This window comes from Anabas testudineus, chromosome 6 (genome assembly GCF_900324465.2).
Source record: "Anabas testudineus chromosome 6, fAnaTes1.2, whole genome shotgun sequence".
NCBI classification, from domain to species: domain Eukaryota; kingdom Metazoa; phylum Chordata; class Actinopteri; order Anabantiformes; family Anabantidae; genus Anabas; species Anabas testudineus.
In genome coordinates this window covers 4,272,080-4,295,713 of record NC_046615.1, presented here as the reverse complement: position 1 = coordinate 4,295,713, position 23,634 = coordinate 4,272,080, and the positions used below count along the sequence as shown (strand labels likewise).

Genomic DNA, 23,634 nt, shown 5'->3' with positions numbered 1-23,634 from the left:
ACAAGCAGCAATGTCGTCAAGTTTATGGGAAACATCTGTAAGTCACTAACACTGAGAATACCTTCGGTAGAAGTCAAGGCTGTCCACTTGTCTAAGGCCTCATACGATTCTTCAGTATTATTATATATGTGATGTCAGCCTATACTGTGTTGATTACTATTTACAGAACGATGTTGTCCAAAATGTCAATTCATTAAAAACTAATGGCATGATGTATTGTAAATTGAATATTTTTAGTATTGTGATTAAGTTAAACTGGTGATATACTAATCAATGATTTAATAGTCATTAATGTGAATTAAAATGTTAGTAATTTAACAGGTATTTGGTCAATAATTGGGTAAGGAGGAAACGGCTGACTTCATCCTCTGAGGACAGGGATGTCAAAGCAGTTCATTCAGCAATTGTTAAATTTTACTATAGAACTTAAAAGTTCAGTGTTTTTCACTCTTTGATTGCCACAGACTAGACAATAATAATAATAATAACCATATTGCCCATCACTAGTTCTATGCATTTGTATTAACGAACCAATCCTTCTGATTTAAGCTTTCATTTTCAAAATTACTTTAATTTTAATTAATAAGTTCATCATATATTTTGAAAAAGTAGGCTCAGGCTTTATTAAGTATTACCTAAATAACTGAGCAAGCTGAGAACTGTGTCTACACCTCCTTCCCAGGAGCCTCACTTTAAAAGTGAATCCTGTAATGTCATTGATTACTTATGCATGATATTGTTCTCATTGTTTTTGTCTGTCTAACCCTACTGGTACAGTACAGTCGTACAGTTGCTTTAGAAAGTATTTACACCTCTACCTTCACATATTAATAATAACAAAGGAAATGTTATATTTTTAGACATTTCTGAATGTCTTAAAAATCTGAAATTTCATTCAAACGCATTCAAGCATTATTTGAGAGTAATTTCTGTTTCTAGTTTCTAGATGTCTTGGTCTCTACAGGCTTCTCACTCCTAGATTCAGGCAGTTTATCCTGTTCTTACTGACAGATCTTCTCAAGCTACATCAGACCAGACTGGAAGTGTCGGTATCTTCTGTGTCTGCCATCTTCACATCTTTCCACAGAGGTCCTGTTGGGCTTAAAGCTTTGGCTGGGGCACTGAGGGACAATCAGAGACATTTCAGTATAAAGGCCTGACTGATGGAGTGCTCCTGAGATTGTCATCTCTTTCACAGGTCCTTCCTTTCTGGAAGAGGGCTCCTGAAACTCATTAGAGGCCTAGACTTAAAAGAAAGAAATGTATGCATCTGACCACAATTTGGACTGCTGCAGCAAAGGATCTGAGTACTTCTGTAGATGAGATGTTCCAGTTTTTATTTTTAACACATTTGCGAACATTTTTAGAAATGGACTGTGAGACAATGTAAAATGTCAACTTTTATAGAATCTACTGCTTACTATGGCAAAAAACTATTAAATGCAAATGTAAAAGATTTTCCTGTTTATTTTTGTAATCTCAATCACATGACATACATAGTACTAACCCAAAAAGCCTGTTGTTTCCCTTTTAGAAAAAAATCTAGTGAGCAGCAAAAAATTAGCAAATTGATTCTTTTTTTTTCAAAATGTGATACATTAGTTCCAATATAATTTTGACATGATATTGTATAATCTTGGAGAGTTGTAGGATATATTATATTTCATCCCCATTCATATATGCGCATATAGCATGCATGGTCTATGATGAAAAATGTATTACTTTGTCAGCACATGTGCAACTGTGCAACTTTAATGGTAGTGAATCTGCACCATGTTGTGATCCACTTCCCAATTCTCATCATACATTCACAAGACTAACCCCTGAATTGTTAAAAGTTAAGCTACCTTGAGTAACAAGTTGGTCTAGAGTTACTAATGTATAATGACTGATAGTATCCAGTCATCTACATGGATGGTGCAGCGCTATCCATCTATTCATTTCATCAGATTATCATCAACACAATCTCATTTTATCAATTATATGCACCTTGGCTTTGAAAGTTACACTTGGATACTTGTGTAGGTGATAAGGCAGTTGCCAGGTGCAAAGCTGGCGATCTTACCACTACACTATCCAGCTCTACTACTAAACATATTGTAAATAAATATAAAATACCGCATTTAGTACCTTTATTAGGACAGGGGGGAGGACTACAGAAGCAAAATGGACAAACAAGATAAGGGACAACATTTCTTATCCAGCACTCAAGCTCCTCTATCATGTCTATCATTGATGATCCAGCTGATGACAAGGATGATTCATACCTGAAAATCTAACAGAGGTTCCCACTTAACATTACTGCCTGCCTTGTGTTCTGCACACACCATGTATCACTTACTTTGTGGGTAGATTGTGAAGACTTGTCTTCCTTGTGGGGACCAAATGCATGTTTTGCATGTAAATCATTAAATTTTAGCAATGACTTGGTTTAAAGTTAAGTTAAGTAACTTTTGGTTTAGGTTTGTGATGGGGAAAGGGAAAGGTCTAAGTTAGAGCCAAAGTTTAGGGGGGTTAGGATTAGGGCACACACTGGTGTGTTTATCTGGTATTAAGTAGCCACAGGTAGCCTGATGCCACATCACTTACATCAGCACATGTGACAACAGTAATCAGGACACAGAAGCCTGACTTCATAAACACACAGACATACGTGATGTTACAGTAGGGATTAATTGTAACATCATGGACAGCTTGCTGAATTTCTAACATTTCCAAGACTCAGACCCTTGATCTTTCTGCCTCCTGACACGGATCATACATGTCATCCTTAAGTAGATGTATATAAAGTAGTTTAGTTTATTTTTCAGATAGGATACAGAAATTTGGATGAATTAGGACAAATTAATGCAAAAGATAAAATTCAATTCCTAAAGTCACTAGAGCAGGAACTACCAAAAAGTCTATCGTGTGACTCCCTAAAACATTATTCAGTTTCATCACAACATCACATTTTATCATGCGACTTTCACTTAGCTCCAAGAAAGTGTACGTGCAGCAATTATCCTGTGACTGTGTTTCACCTCTCCTCCTGGGCTTCTCCTGGTGTTCCACTATGAAATACCCTGCTGTTCTGTTCTGGGACACACACACACAGAAAGAAAGGGAGGATGTCCCGGGCTAGACTGCTGTCTAAATCTAGGTTAGACATTTCTGTGTGTGTGTGTGTGTGTGTGTGTGTGTAACTGATGTCAGAGCTGGTGAGATCTGGTTTACAGATTGGATTTCAACATTATGTACAGTTAGGATCATCACAGGGTCTGTGTTGAAAAGTTGGATTTCTGCCATTATTCCAGAAAACCAACAACATGCATCACCTCTCTGGAGTGCCTGCACTGGCAGAAATTCAGAGCATTACCACTTTGTTGCTCATCAAATTAGTAAAATTTTAACATTGCTGCGCAGCTTCTGTTGACAGGTTTCAGCAGGGTGATTAATAAATTGCATCTGGCTATTTGAGCAACAGTAATAAGCAAGAAAACAAGCTAAACTCTTCTGGGTGATATATATATATATATATATTTTTTTTTTATATATATATACGAATATTAACGTTTTCATGCATTGCTTGGTTTATCTCCCTATTTCAAGAAGATAACTTCATTTACTTACTTCATTTAAGAATTACTTTTTACATTGTGGTTGTATACCTCTGTCAAATTGTGAAATTACAGTTTACATGGCTATTCTATTTTTTTTAGTTTATGCATGTGTCCTAATGGACATTCCTTCCAGGGTTTTCTGAGACACCGCATCTACAAGAATGGGACATATATAAGGTCATAATGACATTGGCAGATTGACAAATCTAATCAGTTCATCCTTGAGACCATGTGGACATGTGCACCAGTATTGAAGAAGTTCCTTTAATTTGCTTCTGTGATGTTATGTTGACAAGATGGCTGTATAGTCAACCCAAAACCATAATGCCTCTAGCCATGGCTGGCATGATATGAAGGCCTAACAACATAAAGTAAGTTGTTTACATCATCTCAAAAATGACAACATAAAGACATGACATAATCAATGATCCTACATATGCCTATTATGAATAGCCACAGTACGAAGAATGGTCAATTAACCTTGTGGATTAATTGATAACTACACTTAACTTCGCACCTTTAAGACATAATGTGCTTCATAGTGTTGGATATTATTAGCAGGCAACACACTGACAACTGCAATCAATCACTTTTGTGTCTTAATTTTTTAAAACATGGGTGTATTTTTGTCTTATATTGTTTTGTTTTATGAACATGGCACAAAAATAAGTTTATGGTGGCGATGCAGAACAATTGCATGCACATCATCTTTATGGTGGAGTTCCTAGCCCTGCTAGCAGCATAGCTTAAGGGATGGTCACACTTTGACTAGACTTAGTACCAGACTGATTGAGGTGACATTTAATACTGACATTTATGGTCCTAACAGGATGAGTCCAAATCCCTTTGATGATTCTTGATACTTTTCCTCCTTTTCTTCCCTTCTCATCTCTCTGTATTCTTGATATTTTTGGCTTCTTTTTGAAGTTTGGTACACACATTCACGTTCACTTCAGGATGAACCATAACTGTACATGTAAATCCCTCAGGTTTAGGTCTTCCCTGCACTCCAGGCCAAAAAATGATTCATGATCAAACACCTTAAAAACTAATGGCATTCGCTTGTGTTAAGCAAATGTTAGAATGCTAAAATGCAAAGCATTTAGCTTAAAGCAGACCTTGGACTACTGTAATCACAGCCTCACAGAGATGTTAGCATGGCTACAGAGTCCTCTCTCTCTCTGCTACTCTGACTGCACTTGTGAAATAAGCCCATTTAAATATGTTTGTATTGAGATCTGGGTTTATCTTTAAGCATGCATAAAGTGGCAGCCTACTTTAAACAAGGACACTCTGTCCCTCCCCAAAAATAATTCATTGCCCCCCTTGTGCATGAGCTCCTGCCCTCCAAACATCCGAGCCTGATCCTCCTCAGCATAGATTAGCTGACGTTTTACAGTACAACTTCACATCTGCCATTGTGTGTTTATTTCTCTTTTGATTACTGAACTTTGCCTAAGTCACTGGAGTTTCAATTATTCTAGTACTTTTTCAGTTGTTCACTCAAACTAAATTCTAGTAGACACATCTGTTAATATCACTGGAGTTCTCAGAGATAATAGGTCACGTTGAGTTTTGGAAGAACATGTAGAAATGTATGATAGTTAAAGCTCCAAAACCAATTGGTAAATTTTTACAATTTGCCGAAATGATAACAGGCATAATACCGTAAAACCGACATGGTAACATAATGAGACAAACCAGCAGCACAATTTGTTGAAACATGTCTTGACGTACCTCACTAGCATGTTGCTCCAGGATTTTGAACCAATATTAGGCTAAACATGGTCTAGCTTTTTACTGACTGACAGAGATATTAGATAAATAGTTACACAAATAAATTATCACAAGGTGAAAGTAAATCTTAAAAGATAACTGTATTAACAAGCTGCATGAAATCATTATCTATGCCTGCTGAGGCTCGTCTGCCTTATTTGTTTGAAATGCAAACCAACTTTGTAAACAGAAGTCTTTGTTGGTTGTGAATTACTGTAGCACTCAGCCATGCATGAAAAACAAAAAGATTTCCTGGTTGATATATCCAACAAAAGAGTTCATTTTCATTTGGAAAAGGTTCATTTACTGAATCTTTCACCTGAGATATTTCAACATATAATATTCTTCAGATAGGTTCAAACAAGGTCAGTGAACATTAAAGTCTCTCTCTCCTTGAGCTCCTCAAGAGGTTATACTATAATATTAAGCTGAAACAAAAATTGAGCTTCTGTATTAAGTTCATGACTTGTTTGTTTGAGGCACTGCGTCTGAATAAAAAGACAGAGTACAAACGTGGCTTGTCTCTTAGTCATTAAGTCCTCATTATTGGTACACCATGTACTCTAAATACAGCTCTAATGACGAGGGTTCCCTGACAATCAGTATCTACTTTAAGAGTAAACCAAAGACATCAGCAAAAGAAAAAGTCTGTGAACCTTTTGGGTTTCTGGATTATATATGGATGTGTCATAAAATGTAGTCAAGAGTATTAACAAATAAAATGTGCTTAAAATAATAACACAAAAACAATTCTTTCCTTTCATATCTAACAACCATAAAAACATCATAGTAATAGTGGGAAAAAGTATGTGCACCCTTGGAATTAATTACTGGTTGACCACTCATGAACACAGATGTTAGCTAGTTCCAATGATGCCTTCAAATCTTTGTCTGTCACTCATGGATGTTTCTTCACTATATTGATGTATGTATGTTGTGCTTTTGGGGTCATTTTGGTAGTGTAGCCAGTCTCAGTGTCTCTGTTTGTAGATTGTCTAACTGTAGACTGGTGAAAGTCTTTGACATCACTTTGTAACCCTTTCCAGCTTTATGTGAATCAACAATTCTTGATCTTAGATCCCCTGAAAGCTCCTTTTGGCGAGACATGGCTCAGATAAGCGTATTCTGGTTGTGTGGAGCAAACTCAAAAAGTTAGTGTTTTTAGTCGAAGTAGCTCCAGTCCACACCGCCAAACTAATTTTCTTAACTTATGCACCTGACACCTGAGTCAAATCTTTTGAGGTCATTGTTCACATACTTTTTCCACTTGCATCGTGAGGTTTTTATGGTTGTTCTCAATAAAGACATGAAAGATCAGATTTTTTTTTCTTGCCACTGTATCACCATGATATTTTGACAGTTAATATCAGTTTACTTAAAACCAAAGGTGCAATACTACTGCAAAACATAAACAAATATAAACTTTTGTATTATAGAGAGAACAGAATTTACCATAAAATGTATCCAGCATTAACTTTCTATGACTTTTATATCACATATTACATAATACCAAAGGAATATGAAAATATGTATAAAAATTAATGTAAAATTTTAGTAAATTAAAATATATATTCGTGTTTGGGACACTCACTGTAGAAACTGGTTGTTAGCCTGTTCCTGGTTGACCAGAGCACTTGGAGTGGACTGGGTGAACCTGTAAATGGTCTGCATTTATATAACGCTTTTCTACCTAACTGGCACTTACTGACTGCTTCTCATTCACCCATTCACTCACACAAGCACACACACATACACACACACACACTGATGGCAGATGTACATACTATATGTCAAGTCAATTCAAGTTATGGCACGCTATACCAAATCCATGACAAGCATGAGTTGGTTGGTTGGTCCGTTAGTTCAAATCAGAACTAATTACTGTAATATATTTTTAAAAAATGACTGTATGATGGGTTTTTTACTTACTTTGTCTGTCTTTTTTTAACAGTGTGAGATTGGTTTGGTCAGCAGAAGTTGTCATCAGGACTAATAGGATTGAATCAGCTCATGTAGCCTCTCACACACTCTATACACACAGGCATCTTTAGCAACTGCATTCACATAGCACACATCTTCTAAGCATATGAGGAAGACCAGATTTATGTATGTGCGTTTGTGTGTGTGTGCACCTTTAGTTCAGCCTCCCTACTCTCTCATGCTGCTTGCCAACATTGTTGGCATAATGCGGAAATGTCTCTCTCTTTCTCTCTCCCTCTTTCTCTCTCCCTCTCTCTCTCCTTCTGTGCTTCTCTTTATCTTGCTTTTTTTGTCTCAATCTCTTATTCTTTCTAACTCCCACTGTACTCTATTCATTTTTGCCTTTACTGTCTTTTCTCTTTTACATTTCTTTTTCTCCTTGTGTTTTCACTGTCTCCATCTTAACAAGTTCAACCATTGAAGAAGGCTTGACACTTGTGGAAATTTGGATATCTACTCCAAATACACGCACACAAACAGGTTTCAAAACTCCCCTCCACACATACACAATGTGCACATATGCTATCCATGAGTTGCAGCTATTGTCCATAATGTTAGTGCATCACTGATCTGTTCCAAGGTCAATTGCTAATCAGATTGTAAATCTAACCCCTTTTGCAGACATTTGCTTCATTCACTAAGTCAGTGTCACTAACCGACTGTCAGGCTGCTTTCACTTTGGAGCCCTTTATCTTTTTCTTGTTGCTTCTCAGATATCTCCTTTTCAGTGCATAAAACATAACCTAGTAGAGGTAAGATTTTAGGCTATCTTCCTGGATAATCCATTACATGCTTCTTTTCCATTGGGTTAATTTTGGTGGGTTGCATGCAGTACAACTGGACTTTGCTGCACATCGACACAGTTAAGTTCAGGTTTAGAGAAAAAAACAACTGGATGCAGCTTTATGCTGAGTTAGGATGATTTCAGCTGCAGGGTAAACATAATACAAGATATAATAAGACAAAGTAACATGTAATAATAAAGCTAATCTAAAACTCAGGGCCAGCATACATGTCAAGTAAAAACAAGGACAAAACACTATTTTAAAACCCAAATGGAGCAAAACAGAACCTAAAAGGGACTTTTTGCCATTGTACTGTAAGTTTTAATCAAATTTGCAGTTTCATAAATGTATGTCCATTTAAAGTTATTCCAGGGATTTTTTAACTTTGTCTCCTAGCTAGCTTTAAATACATTTTGGAAACTTGGCTTTCATGCTTAAATGTTCATGTTGTGTTGATGTGTTTGTTAAATATGTAGCTAAAGGAGACATAGTTAGTTTAGCTTAACCAGAATAAAGACAGATGGTGACAACTAACACTTAACTGTGTAATAGCATTAGTGTGAATTCAGCAGTTACTGCAAACTGCTTTGCTCAGTTTGCATCTGACTGTGACTATAACTCGGTTTCATGAAACAAACAGCGTCTGGGAGGAAAATAAGCTTACATGAATGCTTACATGACAAATGTATCAGTGTTTACCCATGACTACAGTTCCCAGGACAGCTAATTAATTTCTGCTTCAGAGTCGTGAATTGGAAAAGAAAATTGTTGCTTTATGTTCCTATGCAAAAGTTTCCATGTGCTATAAAGAAGGTCAAGGCACACCCATTAACATCATAACCCCAACTGTGCTCATTGTTTTAGTTGAATGAGCAGAGTTATAATGAGAGCAGGCTCTCACTTCCACTCAGCATAGCAGCTTCATCAATGTCTTAACTCCAGACGGTCTCACTTTGCTCATTGTTTCACTTGTACTGTAACCTCCTTAACCCTATTTTCACCTTAACCTTAATCCTGCTCTTAATCTGTCATTGATCTCAATTAAAATGTGGAACCATCCACAAGCTAATCATACAGACACAAGGAAGGCTCTCAGGAGGGGGCTGACATTCGTACAATACAAAAACAGAGAGGAAACAAAGAGCCAGGACCAGAACGACCCAGAGTATTCAAACCATGTGAAACCGTATTAGTAGAGTTTATGAAAGTCCTCTCTACAGACTACCTCTGTGCAGTGTGTAAAAGAACCAAGGCAGCATTTGGTGTTTGGGGGAAGGGGTGTGATGTTTTGGTGACGTTTTATTGTGGAACCAGGTTGTAGGGGACTCTCCCATGTACACTGGAGGAGAAACATAACTGAAACTCAGATAGAGTTTTCCTACACTGTGCCCAGTATGTTAATAATTACTGTTACATGAGGCTTCGTTTGAGTAACGTGTATAACTGATCAGATATAACACTCTGCCGGAGAACTGGGAAGATTCACAAAGGGCCGCTTTAGATGTCGCATTAAAAGTAATGCCACTAATACCAAGGTGCACTTACCTGTGTAAAATGAAGAACAGCTTTTAAACTACTCATGATGCATAGGGGTGCCATAGTTTTCTATCTTCAAGCCCTGTTGACTTTGTTTTGAAGAACAACTTAGGTATGGGCTAAAACTATGACTTGGGATTGTTAAAACAAAAACATCTGCAACAGTTGAGTCACTGGTTAAAAAAGGCAAGTTAGAAAACAGACATATAGACTCATTCGTAAACCACTATAAAGCTACTACCTTGACTGAGCGATTTCAGCCTTTTGCCGGGCAATGTCAGCGGCCTTCTGTGCTCCCTCCACGGCTCGGTCCACCTTCTCTCTGATCTTACTGGCCCGAAGGGGAATCAGGTTCTTCCTCTTCCCACTAACCAGGATGTTTTGCTTGTACTTCCCTTCCTCTTTCGTGCCATCTGGAAACGTGGTACAGCCGTAGCCGTGGCGCTTGTTGCTCATCCACTCCCCTTCATACTGGAGACCATCAGATCGCCGACTCACACCAAACCCTGTTCTCTTGTCGTTCTTCCACTCCCCACAGTAGGTCTCTGTTGCCGTGGCGTCTACATCATCGTCTGCGACTGCCAACTCTGCATCTGCATCACCAAGACTGAAAAAAGGTAAAAAGCTACATTGGTTTGGCTGCATACAGTCAACAATCGCATCGTTTAGGTGAAAACGGAAAAGGTTATGAGAATTCTAACATAATGTGACTTAAGGAGTTGTACAACAGTGATAGGTTGTACCTTTAACGTTAGAGGCACTTGACATCCCATACTACAAGGTACTAAGGTACTAAGGAAACTAAGGTACTAATTACTTGATTGTGTATAACTGACACTGTCTTTAATTATACTATGATCATTGGCAATAAATGGAAAAAAAAAACACACAAAAAAAAAAAGCTGCACAGGCAAAAATGGTTAGTGTGTGGTGGAGTTTACTCTGTAAATTATAAAAAAAAGTATTGTAATAATTCTACAGAGTAAAACATCCACAAATAGGAGGAAACACAACCATTTCACCATATTCTTCTCTCAGATTGATAAATGCTTCACAGTCTTTGCTATAACTCTCCCTAACGGTCAGCCACAGGGCAGGTCCTCTGAAATTTGTATGGAATAATAAGGCTTGAATTAGACTTCAACATTGGCTTATTTATAGCTCCACATACAATATGCTCTCAACTATCACTATAAGATGTATTACTGTATTTCCATGTGCACCAATGAATAGTAACAATAACTAACACAACAGTTAATAATGGATTCATTGCAATACATTACATGCAAATGAATTATTAATGTTGTATTTTATCTTGTTCTCATACATGAGCGCTTATAGGAGCTTTGTTCATGTTTACAGCAGAATAGAAAAAACCTAGAAGATTCTGTGCTTATCAGCCTTGCCAATAATTAATCAGCCCTGATAAGCAGCTGTCAGCCCCTTTGCCAACAAACAGGTTAAGAGCTGCTGACTCTTGGCATCTAGTAATTGGTGCCTTTAAAAATAGGCCACCTCAATCCAACGTACTAGGAATTTGACAGCAAGCTTTTTCCAACAGTAAACCACAGAAGTGTGTTTAACTCAAATCAGCTATGGTTCTCAGGAACAAAATGAAACAGAGCATTTACGTTTAACATCTCATTTGTAATACAGAGTTCCTGCCAAATTCCAATAGTAATTCCAATAATAGAGATGTTAAAATGGACAAAGATAACGAGCTTGTTACTGATAGAATGAAACAAACGGAAACGTCATATCAGGCACTGGGTCAGCTGACCAGGCACGTGACCTTTTGACACAAAAGCCACTCTGAACTGTATGCCAATCCGTTTTAAAGACACTTAAGGTTCTTGGTGCTGCCTCAGATCTACATCCTCCAGATGAAGGACAGTTAACAAACATTACGTCATCCCTCCTTGTTCACTCCACCTTTGCTGCTACTTTAAATCTTCTCATTACCTCCTGACAGAGTTGATCTGGCACGCATCTCTCGGTGCTCTCCTCCCATCTAACTGCTGTTTGTTTGTTAGGCCTACATTCATTCATCAAGACTGGAGCACAATGTCAGCTAAGGTAGTACGTTTTTTTCTTGAAATGGCCTTAAAACATGCTTGTTTCCACACAATGTAAGTGGGGTACATGATAGTGTGAGAAAAGGAATTGTGGGCTACACCAAACTGGATGGAAATTCTTTATGTGATTCTGACATAATAACGTGTGGAAAAGGCTTCTTTGATATATATTGTGTGTAAATGCACAAAGAACCCAATACCAACTCAATGTTTGCTATGTCCCAACATTTTTCAAATTCTTGCCTCCACATGGCAGCTAATATATGAAATGCTACAGTTTGGGGAAAAGGCTGTTTATCACCAACAAAATATTGTTAATGTTTTGTTGTTGTTATTATGATGAAAAACATTTATTTATAGTCTTGAACAAATTATCACTGTTACACATTGAATAAAGGGAAAACCTTAATTGTGGATTTGTGACAGGATATGGCCAGTTCAGTTTCCTGGATCAAGGTTAAACTTGCTACGCTTAACGAACTGTACTTCATGCACTGGCACTAATTAGTCTTGGATTTTGACTTGCTCAATGAGCATGGTCATGATTCCTAGGATACAAGGCAGCGATACAAAAAGGTTTTGTTTGACAACAAACTCACTAACCAGTAGACCATCCTGCTACCTCACTTGGTACCCTTCATCATCCACTCCTATTATTACCTGATAGTAGAGTTGATATCAGACGCAGCAGAGGACACTGTGCTCATCCCAGCCTCGCTCCTGAATGAGCTCTGTTTAGACCTCTGTGAGGCTAGAGAGCTTCTGGACTCTGACTTCCTGAGCTTGAGTCCCGACAGGATGGACCTCCTGAACAATCCGCCTTTTCTCTTCCCCTTCAGCAGCTCAGCTTCACTGTGTGCTGTCAGCACGAAGCCTCCACGAGATACAGCAGGGCTGCTGCCACTGCTGCCTGTGCTGCACATTGAGACACTGGTGGTCAGAGTGCCAGGAATGGTAGGAGGGCCAGGAACCACTGCCCCGGTCCGGTCCAGCAGAGCTGTACCATTGCTGTGCTCCGAACCGGAGCGGAGAGAGTTTATGGAGGTACGAAGTGGGGAGCGGATGACGGCTGCCATACCATATGGGACACTCTGACGAACGCCGTAGCCATGTCGCATCCCGCCAACCCACTGTCCCTGAAAGGTTCCTGGAGGAAGAGAGAAAAGCATTTAGTACAAATTCCACATGAACTATAAAGTAAACATGGCGACTACTGCAAAAATAATAGAAATTACTTGCTGCTTTTTTAACTTAATGCAGGAGAGCAGCAAGAAAGTGTGGAGACAGGGGTGTTTAAGAACACAAATGTAGGCTGATACTACTCCCACACAGCTAGCTGCTTTTAATATTATCCTCTGCTGATTGGATACATGAGAAAAGTTGCCACTGAGTTTATACAGATGAATCAAAGCAAACTTGTCATTCAGAGGAATGAATGTCATTGAGAAAAATAAAAAAAATGATTCATTGTAATTATTAGTCACGTCCTAATACTTAAAAAATACTAAAAAGGGGAAGTGGTGGTTATGGTTGGAGAAGTGAGCTTATGACTGGGAGTTCCCAGGTTCAATTCTGGGATCAGCAGGATAAATGCTGGGACAAGAGAAAAGGCAGTATTTGCCCCTCACCTCTTTAGCACTATGTCGCCCTCGACCAAGGCTTCAGCTCAGTCTGTGGTTGAAATGGGCAGATACCAGGTGTGAATGTATGACTGTATGAGCATGATAAGTGAATAAAGGTTTAAAAACATTATGATGAATTTCTCTCTTTTTTTTTTTGCATTGCAGTACTGCTGTAGAGTTATTCATGACTGAGGGATCCAGTGGTAGTTTTAGTAGTAGCTGGTGAGTGGGAGGATGGGGGCAATATTGAATTAAATCTGGATATTTTCTAGCTTTATTTTGTTTAATATGTATCCATCCATCTATTTCCCGACCGCTTTTCCAGATAACCCTTCGCTCTACATGCTTATTTTTATGTTACACTATCTTGAACTAGTCGTGATTTGATCACGCCGGCGGGACTCCTCAGGGGTAAGGATTGCTGAGTGTTGGAGCTTAACCCAGCTGCTAGAGAGCAAGAGGCAGGTTTCAACCTGGACAGGTCGCCAGTCCATCACAGAGTTGGCATACATAGGCAGACAATCATACACAATTATAGTCACATCTTATTTAAAGTCACCAATTAACATAACATGCATGTCTTTGGATGGTGGGAGAAAACTGGAGAAAACCCACACAAACACAGGGACAACATGCAAACTCCACACAGAAAGGCACAATGCTGTCTAGCAATTAGACACTTTCATTGTTAACTTCAGTAATGCTTTTTTCGGCTACAGTCACATTTACATTTAACTTGTTACATTTACCTCGTGGAGCATTGTCCAAGTACACGCTGTAGCAGCACAAATGCATGCACTCTCAATGTGCACATGCAGTAGTCTATCCTATTAACTTACATAAGGTGCGTTTTGTCAGTATTGTATTGTATATAATTGCAGACAATGTATTGCACACCCCAGGTTGGTAGACAGAGGCAAGTTTGAAAGGAACCTTTATGCAAATTTTGTTAATAAGACATGATGGATATTGGCCTGTAAGAAGAAACAGACAAAAATTCAAAACAGCAATAATTTCTTGGTCTTTTTTTTTTTTTTTGGATAAAAAAAATTGTGAAAGGAATAAGTTGAGAACTAGAACGTGGGAGTGGCTTCCTCATGTCAGTCCAAGCATTCCCATTCATTCACAGCATGCCTTTGCACTCACTGCTGCATAATAGTCCTAACATCTCCATGTTGCTAAAAAGTAGGGCATCTGAGTGCGTGTCTGTGTTTCCGTCATTCTTCTCTCTCCCTCTCTCTGTCACACACACTTCCGTTTGAGTGTGTGTGTGCAAGTGATCGGTGTGCAAGTGATCCATCCCGCCTGCCTGTACCTCTGATGTAACAGCACTCTGATTCATTCTGTAGCAAACACACTCGCCAAACTACATGACCATATAAGGGCTGCAACCACGTTCTCTGTCTCTATCGCAAACACACACACAAACGTTTCCCTTGTGGGCTCAAGTGTCAGTGAAGTGGGAAGTGCTGAATGAAGCTGATCCTATAAGCCAATCACATTCTTGCTTACGTTCTAAGACACACTCAAACACACTCACACGGGCAGAACAAGCACATACACATACACTTTTAAAAACCTTTAGGGAGAAGTGATGTTTCTGAACATGCCCTTGTCAATAGAATGATATACTGTCTCTTTATCGCAGACAGCTGGCCAGCACATCTGGCCAGGCCTTTGTAATCATGTCAATACACAGCTGTAAGACCATATGACAGACAGATCAAAGAACCCACATGGAAACACACACACAAACAAACACCTGTGCAACAGCATCACAAGATTATCATTTCATCAAATGGCCACCAGGACGCTAGAGCAGGAGCGTGAGACAGACATTAGCAGAAGAGAGACAGTCCTGAGCATTCAGAGACTGACAGAGCATCACCTGTGTTTCTGTGTGAGACTGTCTGTGCTGACAGTGCAGAGAGAGGTAGACTCAGAAAGGGACTAAATCGGCCCACAAGACTGCTGAAGAGTCAGTTTTATAATGAGAAACACTATTTAAATGTAGCATAGTCAACACATTAGCTGTGTCTCAGATCTGTAGCTCTGCACATGCTAAGTCTGACCAGGTTTTAATACTGCAGTGCGCTCACAACAGAAGAATTACATGCAGCACATTAATTGAATTTGCTTTGGATGTACACTGCTATCCAACAATACAGTGCACAGCAGAAATGGAGGTGCGGCTTATGACTTGTAAAATTAAACAAAGCACAGTTATATTATATTGAGACAGCTCCTGAAAATAACAGCTCATTTTTGTGGGGAAACCTTTAGCAGTCTCCGTAGCAGTGTGCAGTTTCATGGGCAGTTCTTAGGATTATAGGCATTTTTGGTTTGTAGATTTGTATCTGTTGTATCAACAAATATTATATATTTGTTATATACTATGTGAGTGGAAAAATATTTACTCTTTGCTATACACTGCACGGTTGTTTCATAGTTAGGCTACATAAAGATCCTTTTAAAGTAAGGAAACATACAGCAATTGAGTCTGCAACATGATGAGTCATCCATCTCAAATACTTTGTGTAAACATGGAGGAAAATTTGAAATGTTAAACACATATAATATAACCCCACAGATTTTAACTATTTTGCACATGTGTATCCGTTATATGTAAAGTAGTGGAGAAAATCAACACTAGTTTATTATTGTTAATTATACACTACACCATAAAAAACAGCCTGTCAAGTTGAATCCACAACCCCCCTGAAAAACCTTCGACAAAAACTGAACATTACAAGTTTCAGTAAGACAAGATTTACTGCACGACTATTGTAATTGGATTCGTTTTAGCATGGTGTACCAATGAAACTGGCAACCGAGGGTGTAAGTGAATGTATATGTGCGAAGCAGAGTGGGTTTGTGTTTTTCCATGATTTCTTGGAAGCCTATATCAGCCTCAATCAGTAATGCCTGAGTCAATAAAATATTTAGTAGGGCACTGGACTGCTTTTCCAATGTCTGCCTGCCACTCTCCATGGTGCTGAAAAATACAGCCTGAGCAGCAGGCAGTTAGTAGTGATATTCGTTCAAAACCAAACTCATTGATAGTTTTTATGAGAACTCTGTGAGTTAATGTCATGTGAACGTGAACTGGCTCTACCATAGATACTGTAGTATTGACCATTGAGGATGTAGTAGTATACAAACTACTGTACATAATATATTAGGTCATATTTTCACTATGACACCTGTCACAATTGTGTGGAAAAAAATAATACTTGTGAACACGAGCAATGGCCGAGTTCAGAAGCCAGGAGAATCCGCTTTACAACTCACATGCCAAAACGATTTCACTGGTTCTGCCTGGAGGCCAACAGGAACTGCTCTCAAATCATATGGGCCTGTGACCCAGGCCGGGGCCAGTGTGTGCACAAGCGAGCTGCACGGAAAGAGTTAACACAGACAGATCAAAGCTGCAGAAACATCACAGAGGCACAGCGATTTGATCACGCGCCAACCCCTGGGCTGAATTCATAATTGTCTCTTTAACAAATGTGCGTGTCTGTTCTCTGCTCCCAGGTTATAAACCATCTGTCTCCTAAGGTCTGTATTTTGTCCAGCACTGGGAGACACTTCTCAAAATCTGTAAATGCTACTTGTTTCCTAGAACTGTACTACTTATTTTTCCATCTTTTCTTAAATCAAGACACAATTCTTTGTATCTGTCACTAGTTCTACAGGAGTTCAAAGTCTGTAGTTGATATCATGATCTATTGTTGCCCAGGCTATGACTTTTACAACACATTAAATTAATATGTAGCACCAGTAAGAAACAGAAAAAGGTAATTTTATTATTTATTAATTAATGGGCATTTCACTATGTTAGTGTGTTTTAAACTAAAACTAAGAATGTCAGTGTTAATGTATGTGACAGTGTGTTAGAGTGGTTAAGATTTTGACTCCATAGTTCTCAATATTATTAAGGGATTGTACAAAAATTATTAATGTGGGGTAGAATTGTATGTTTCACTTTTCATATATATAAAAAATTTTAATTTGATAAAACAAACTCATAAAACTGCAAAACAGTAGCTCAAAACTGAAATGCTCAAAGTGGTATTGATACAAGGACTTGCAATTAATAACTAGATAAGAGTAGAACAAATATTATAATTTCATTATATGCCATTACCATTGTTTTACATTTAATCTACAAGTGAAAATTAAAAAAAATGTATATATGTATATATAAGAAAAAGTAATAGCTCCTTTGTAACCCACCTTCCAGTAATTCATTTCCTTACAGTCCCAATCGACAACAAAGTTACACCACAGTGATACTCCAAGTCCTTCCCAGGCAAATAGTGTGCCCTGTTAGTATCGTATCAGCATCAATGCAGGGCAGACCTCCAAGATAGATTTTATAGGGTTTTCATATATTAAAGTGAAAGTGTGACATCTGAATACTTTCTTTTACAACTGGACCATGCCTGGCGGGAAGCAGAACTATCTACATGTGCTTTATGACCATCAATAGATTATGAGTTATCACCAGTTGTGTGGGTATAATGTCAAATTATTTTAGATTAAATACATTTACATATGTATGTGTATAAATTAACTTTAGTGAATTCATATTGTGTATTGCTGTGTGGTCAAATCACTGAACATTGCAAGCAGAGCAAGTCAGTTCAAAGCTAAACCTCTGTCTGTATAAATCCCCGTGTGTGGGACCGTTATCCATTTAAGAGATTTCGCTTGGGCCCCTTTTCAGTCTGAGTCTTTCAGATTGCCATTTGAGGATTATTTATCTGCTGAAACAGGTCATAAACAAGACACAAAACAAAAGATAGAAAAACATGATAACATCAACCCGAACATTTCAGTTATCATTTGTCAACACAAACAACTTTGTCCAAAAAATAAAAGAGTTGTCTTTGTGTCTGGATTTTTGACTCAGATCAGTGACATAGTAAAAACTACATCTATAAAAAAGGTAGGACACCTCCAGAGCTCTCAATAAAAGGCATCGTCTTCTATTCACTTTAAATCAGCAGCTAGTGCCCTGCCTGCTAAGACAAAGGAAGGCAAGTAAAGAAGCTGGAGAGACCAGCAGAAGAAACAAATAACTGAAGGGATAATCAACAAAGTAATAAGTCAGGCAAATAATAAATCGCCATATTAGAGATGCTGTGTCCTCTCTGACTCCAATAAGGGCAACTTTAGCAACTGCACAAACTACAGAGGGAGCCCACTTCTATCCATACCAGGCTTAGCAGGATCATCATGAACAGAATAAAGGAATTAGTCAGCAATCAGCTACAGCAGCAGCACATCGAATTTTCTCATTGGAGACGGATCCCATTCTGTGTATTATGACTGAGCAATGATGGCACATACTGTATCTCAGTGCTCTCTATCCATGTGATTAACTAATATGTTGAGCATTTGGCAGCATGGACAAGAAGAATATTCTTCTCAAATTATGGCACATCAAGTGAGCATGATTAGAAACATGTGCTGTATGAATCACATACATGCAGAAGGCCGTAAAGGACAACTCGCGAATGCTTTTGAAGTTAGGAGTGTGTTTCAAGACCTGTGTACTGTACTGTTGTCATGCTAACATGCTAAGGTAACAATTCAGGAGTAGCTCATGTTCATTGAATCCTGACCCACTGGATTGGTATTTGGGATAATTTTCTTACAAATGGCACAGTGAGACAGATAGTTTTACTGTACTTAATGACCTGAGAAGCTACCAGTCCTCAGTACCCCTTATGAACATAACTGACCATGCACACACTGCTGAGTGATCCAGAGAAACATGTCTTAGCTGGAGGATGATAGAACAAAGTGGCACTGTTGGCTGAAGCATCCTCCTACACACTCAAAGAGGCTGCAAATATATTCTCTCAAATACAGTCCAAAGGGTTTTGACGTAATTTGGTTTTTCACTTCAAGAGAAAAAAAAATGCCTATCCTATCTCAGCGTAGATAATTTATGTAGTTGCTGGGTGCATTTAAACAGAGAAGTGAATTTAATATGTCAGCTTATATAACATGGTCAGCACTGGAATAATTACCGCACTCTTTGCAGCCTTTAGCAAGCTAGCAAGATATGTTAATGTAGGACAATTACAATGTTGTTGTAGCATATTTGCCAACAGCTGGGGGACAGGAGGGACGTTCCAGGATGCTTCGGAGCTGTCACGAGCTTTGTGTAATGAAGCATCTGTGACTGGATGTGCCTCGATACAAATGCTGCCACAGTGTTTCTTGCCTTTATAACATTTTGTCTCGACATAGGCTGGAACAAGCGATATTTAAGTGACTTCCTGTGTGTTTGACACTGTGTGTGGTGCATGAGCTAGTCAGACAAAACAACCACGACTGCTGGAATCTTTAGCTCTGTGCACAGAGACAGTTGTAATCTCTGCGTTTCCCTTTGTTACTCACCCATTACTCACTAAAATGATTACTTGCTCTTTATTTTCCTTCACTTTCTCTCCGGCTCTCTGTAAGTGTGTGTGTGGTTGGTAATCAGTCACTCTAGCTCTTCATCTCAGTAAACACCATTAGCCCGGAAGGCAAGCCAGCCAATCAGAGTCTAGCAAAGCCAGCAGGGTAGCCAATAGCGGCGAGGAACACTGAGTCCCTCGTGACAGTGCTGACCTGCTGCATGTCGGTGGGGGTTGCCATGGAAACCCTACTGTACAGAGCAGTTGTGTGGAGATGCAGTGGAGCGAGGGAGGGATGAGAGAGGTGGGAGCGGAGAGATGTTTGCAAACGTAGGACAGAGACGAAAAGCCGAAAAGCAGCAATAAGATAGAGGAGGAGTGTTTCCTAGAAATGTGGCATTAGTTGAAGTTGCAGGGCAGAGTGGGACTGGCTGTCAGTTTAAACCTGGCTGTGTGAAATGCATCTGGCTCAAAAGTGCACAGTGTGTCCCAAAAGTATGTAGGCAGCAGAGCATCTCTCATTGTTTTGGCTCACGACTGCTCGGACATGACAGAGCCCTGAGGTTGCAAAGGTAGACTGTTTGTTTCAACCCGAAAGCAACCTGTGTTCGGCTATATCAGATGATCGCTTGAAAAACTATGACCTCATGGCAGGGGTTTGTCCCAAATGTATTCAGACATATTAACATCCCATTCAACAATCCTGTCCACAATTTGAATCAGTGAAATGTTCAGTCAGTTTTGTTATGAGGCGACAATTAATGCCTTGAAGCCTTAATAGTTCGGTCCACAAATGAACGGCACATACATATATATTAGCAAACATATATACTTTTGCCAAACTGATTTTTCATTCTACAACATGAGCCTTCTTCACACCACATATTTGACTGTGGCGATCCCTTTTAGTGTCTTTGAGCTGGTTTTACATACTGTATGTACCATAGACAGTAGAAATATCTATGCCACGAGCTAGTAAAGAAAAGAAAACACCTAGCAACTAAAGAGACATAGAATTTTCTGAGTTGATAGTAAAGACTCAAAACTCAAAAGTGTGTTTCCTTCTGCAGCACAAAAACCACTACATGCTAGCTGTCCACTGCTACATGGCAGACAAAGCTAGCAATTAGCTAATTGAGAAATGAATAAATAAATAAAAGTATAAAGTATAAATAAAAGTACAGCAGTTAAGGGACAAATATTTTTGTAAGCAGTTAGTATGGAAGAAAATAGACATAAAAAAAGAGAATGACAATAAAACTTCTTCATTTGTCAGGTGACCAAAAGCCGTAGTAAAAACAAGTGTAGTAGGCCTGTTAGCTTACTTTTTTGTTCTTCGCTGTCATGTCTCCCCGTGGTTCGACGTTATAATAATAACCAATAATGCTGAAATGATCTGATTGGTAGAAGAGCGAGCCTCAAATGTGTTTGTATTGCTACCAGCCTGAAATCTGAAATGAACTCCAACTCTACTAAATGCAGCAAGTTACACCAAGCACCTAGGTAAGACACATTGACTTCTCTGCAATGTTTAGCTTTTTGAATTTGATCACAAACTGCGTTTGTGTTTTTGACCCGCTTTGTGTAAAAACCTAAGGGACCGATGCTGTTATGTAGCCGGTCCCCTGCCACAGCAGCACTGAACACAGTTCTAGAGAATTCTTTTCCACAGGGTTTTACACAAGCCTCGCTCTGGAGCTCTAGAGTATGTTAACTAACGCCTTTTGAAGAGCACAAAATCAAACTTACACAGTGTGAAAATAGACTGAATTAGCATAGCGCTAAAGATAACTCAGGGAGGAAAATGTGCCATGTGAAAATCACTAGAAAGACATACGCATGTTGACTAAGTTGGCCATTGCGACGTATGGTTTGTCTTGGCATCATATGAAAGATGTCATTTTGAGAGGATTTCCTGTTACCTTGATGCGTTGTTCTCCAATTTGATCAACTGCTCTGTCTTATAAAAACCTTTTAGTTGGACTTGAAACTGTATCACCTCAGATAAAGGACAAAAGCTGTTATAATAAGGGCACTGTGTACTGTGGGAGCTAGATAAACACTCATAACTAGGCCAATCTCTGCTGCATTTACAGTATGTGAGTTCAAATGCTCCACAGAGCTCACACCTCCCTCCCTGGGAGGTTTTCTTATCACTTTAATCTTTCCCATTCTTCCTTCAATCACCTCCCTCATCTCCTGATTAGAGAATATTTCTCATAGTGATCATGACAATTAGCCATCCATCCTAACCATCTTTCTATTATCTGTTGATCATTAAGTTGATACAGTCATCCATCAATCTGTCCATCTGTCCATCCCTCTTTCCCTCCCTCCCTGTGTCCATATATCCCATCTGTCCACTTATCCGTCAAGCCAACTTCTTCTTCTTTGTCCTGATTCAACCCCTCAAACCAGTCTGATCTGCGGATTTTATCAGGCTGCTCAGGACTGTGTGTGTATGTGTGTGGGCCAGACTGGCTTTGTAAAGCGGCCTGCTAGTTGTAGAGTTACGTAACAAGGATTTAACTGCATGTATGCTACTGTCAGCTCTGTTGCTCAACTCACACATATACTGTCAGATTTCAAGTGTGCATTTTTGCTCACACGATGTGTATGTACAGGTGTGAGCATATGGGTTATTTTTATACTGCAATATGGTGTGTGTCTCATTAACAAAGCCCAGGCTAAAGGTTCTGTCATGAACCATAAAAATAAAACTTATAAATATTAAATATATTAAATATGGTCAAATACTGCAGCAGTCTACATTTAAAGCTACAATATTTGGAATCAAACTAATGGTAGTATGAGACTTGATGATAATCCACACACCCTGCTCCAGTAAGATCCACACTCTGCCCATCCCCTCAGGTAATGACGCTTTGGGACATAGTTCTATTAAAAAGTTGATCATTAAGTTGATACAGTATGTATGTAGAAAAAAGACACATATTGTAGCTTTAGTGTGAGAAAACTGTTCTGGGATATGGTAACCGTCACAATAGCATTACAATCCACTTTGTCTGGTCATTTCTCAGGACTACGTGTCCAGAAGCCAGGTCTTGTTTTGGCTTGTTTTAGCCATGCTAGTAGTGTGGGTCCAGTGGGGCTGTGTGTTGCCCAGACTGTCATTTGATCTGCCACTTTAGTCCATCCTGAATATAAATTTGGTAAACATCCATGATGGCCTTAAGATGAAGCCTTATGATGTTTTGAGTGAAATGCTTAAACGGCTGTTGAATTGACAAGAACTTTACAGAAGATGTCCTTGACCCTCAGGAGATTAAGTGGCAGATGTGTTATACTGTATTTTGTTGCAAAGACACACAAGGTGAGAAATAGAATAAAAATAATGTGTGCTGAATAAAGAGTTAAAATCACGACTGACAAGATCTAATTTGTGGTAAAAGAAAAGCTGAACATTAAATTAAAGCTTACAAGAGTAATTAAACACCAAACATTAAGGACTTGACGCCTCTACACTGCGTCAAATGAATACAACTTTATAATCTATAAAACACTTTACTTTCTTAGGACTTGTTACTTGGGAGCTACTGTCCTACCCTGTCTCTCTAACCTTTTACTCATCCCTTAAGACTGTGTGGCCTAAATTGAAGACCTCCAAATACAGTTTGTCCTTATGCAACTAACATAAGGGGAAAAGATGGAAAGACAAAGAACAAGTGGAGGAAAAAGAGATTGGTTCAACCTCCTGCCACTGCAAGAAACAGTGTGTGTGGTCCGTGTGTCGGTAGAATAGAGGATGACCCGAGAAGACCTCCAGACAAACTGCTTCTACTGTACATTTGTCACATCTGTAACTGTCATCAGCCTGTCAA

At 38.9% G+C, this 23,634-nt stretch overlaps 1 protein-coding gene across 1 annotated transcript in view; it reads right to left on the bottom strand.

Moving 5' to 3' along the window:
- jph3 (junctophilin 3) overlaps positions 1–23,634 on the bottom strand; it is a 38,781-nt gene that overhangs the window by 13,539 nt on the left and 1,608 nt on the right. Inside the window, exons 2-3 of the mRNA XM_026364821.1 lie at positions 12,415–12,901; positions 9,921–10,286 (exon numbers count right to left, since the gene is read on the bottom strand). Coding sequence (XP_026220606.1) covers positions 9,921–10,286; positions 12,415–12,901 — 853 coding nt within the window. The remainder of the gene's footprint in view (positions 1–9,920; positions 10,287–12,414; positions 12,902–23,634) is intronic.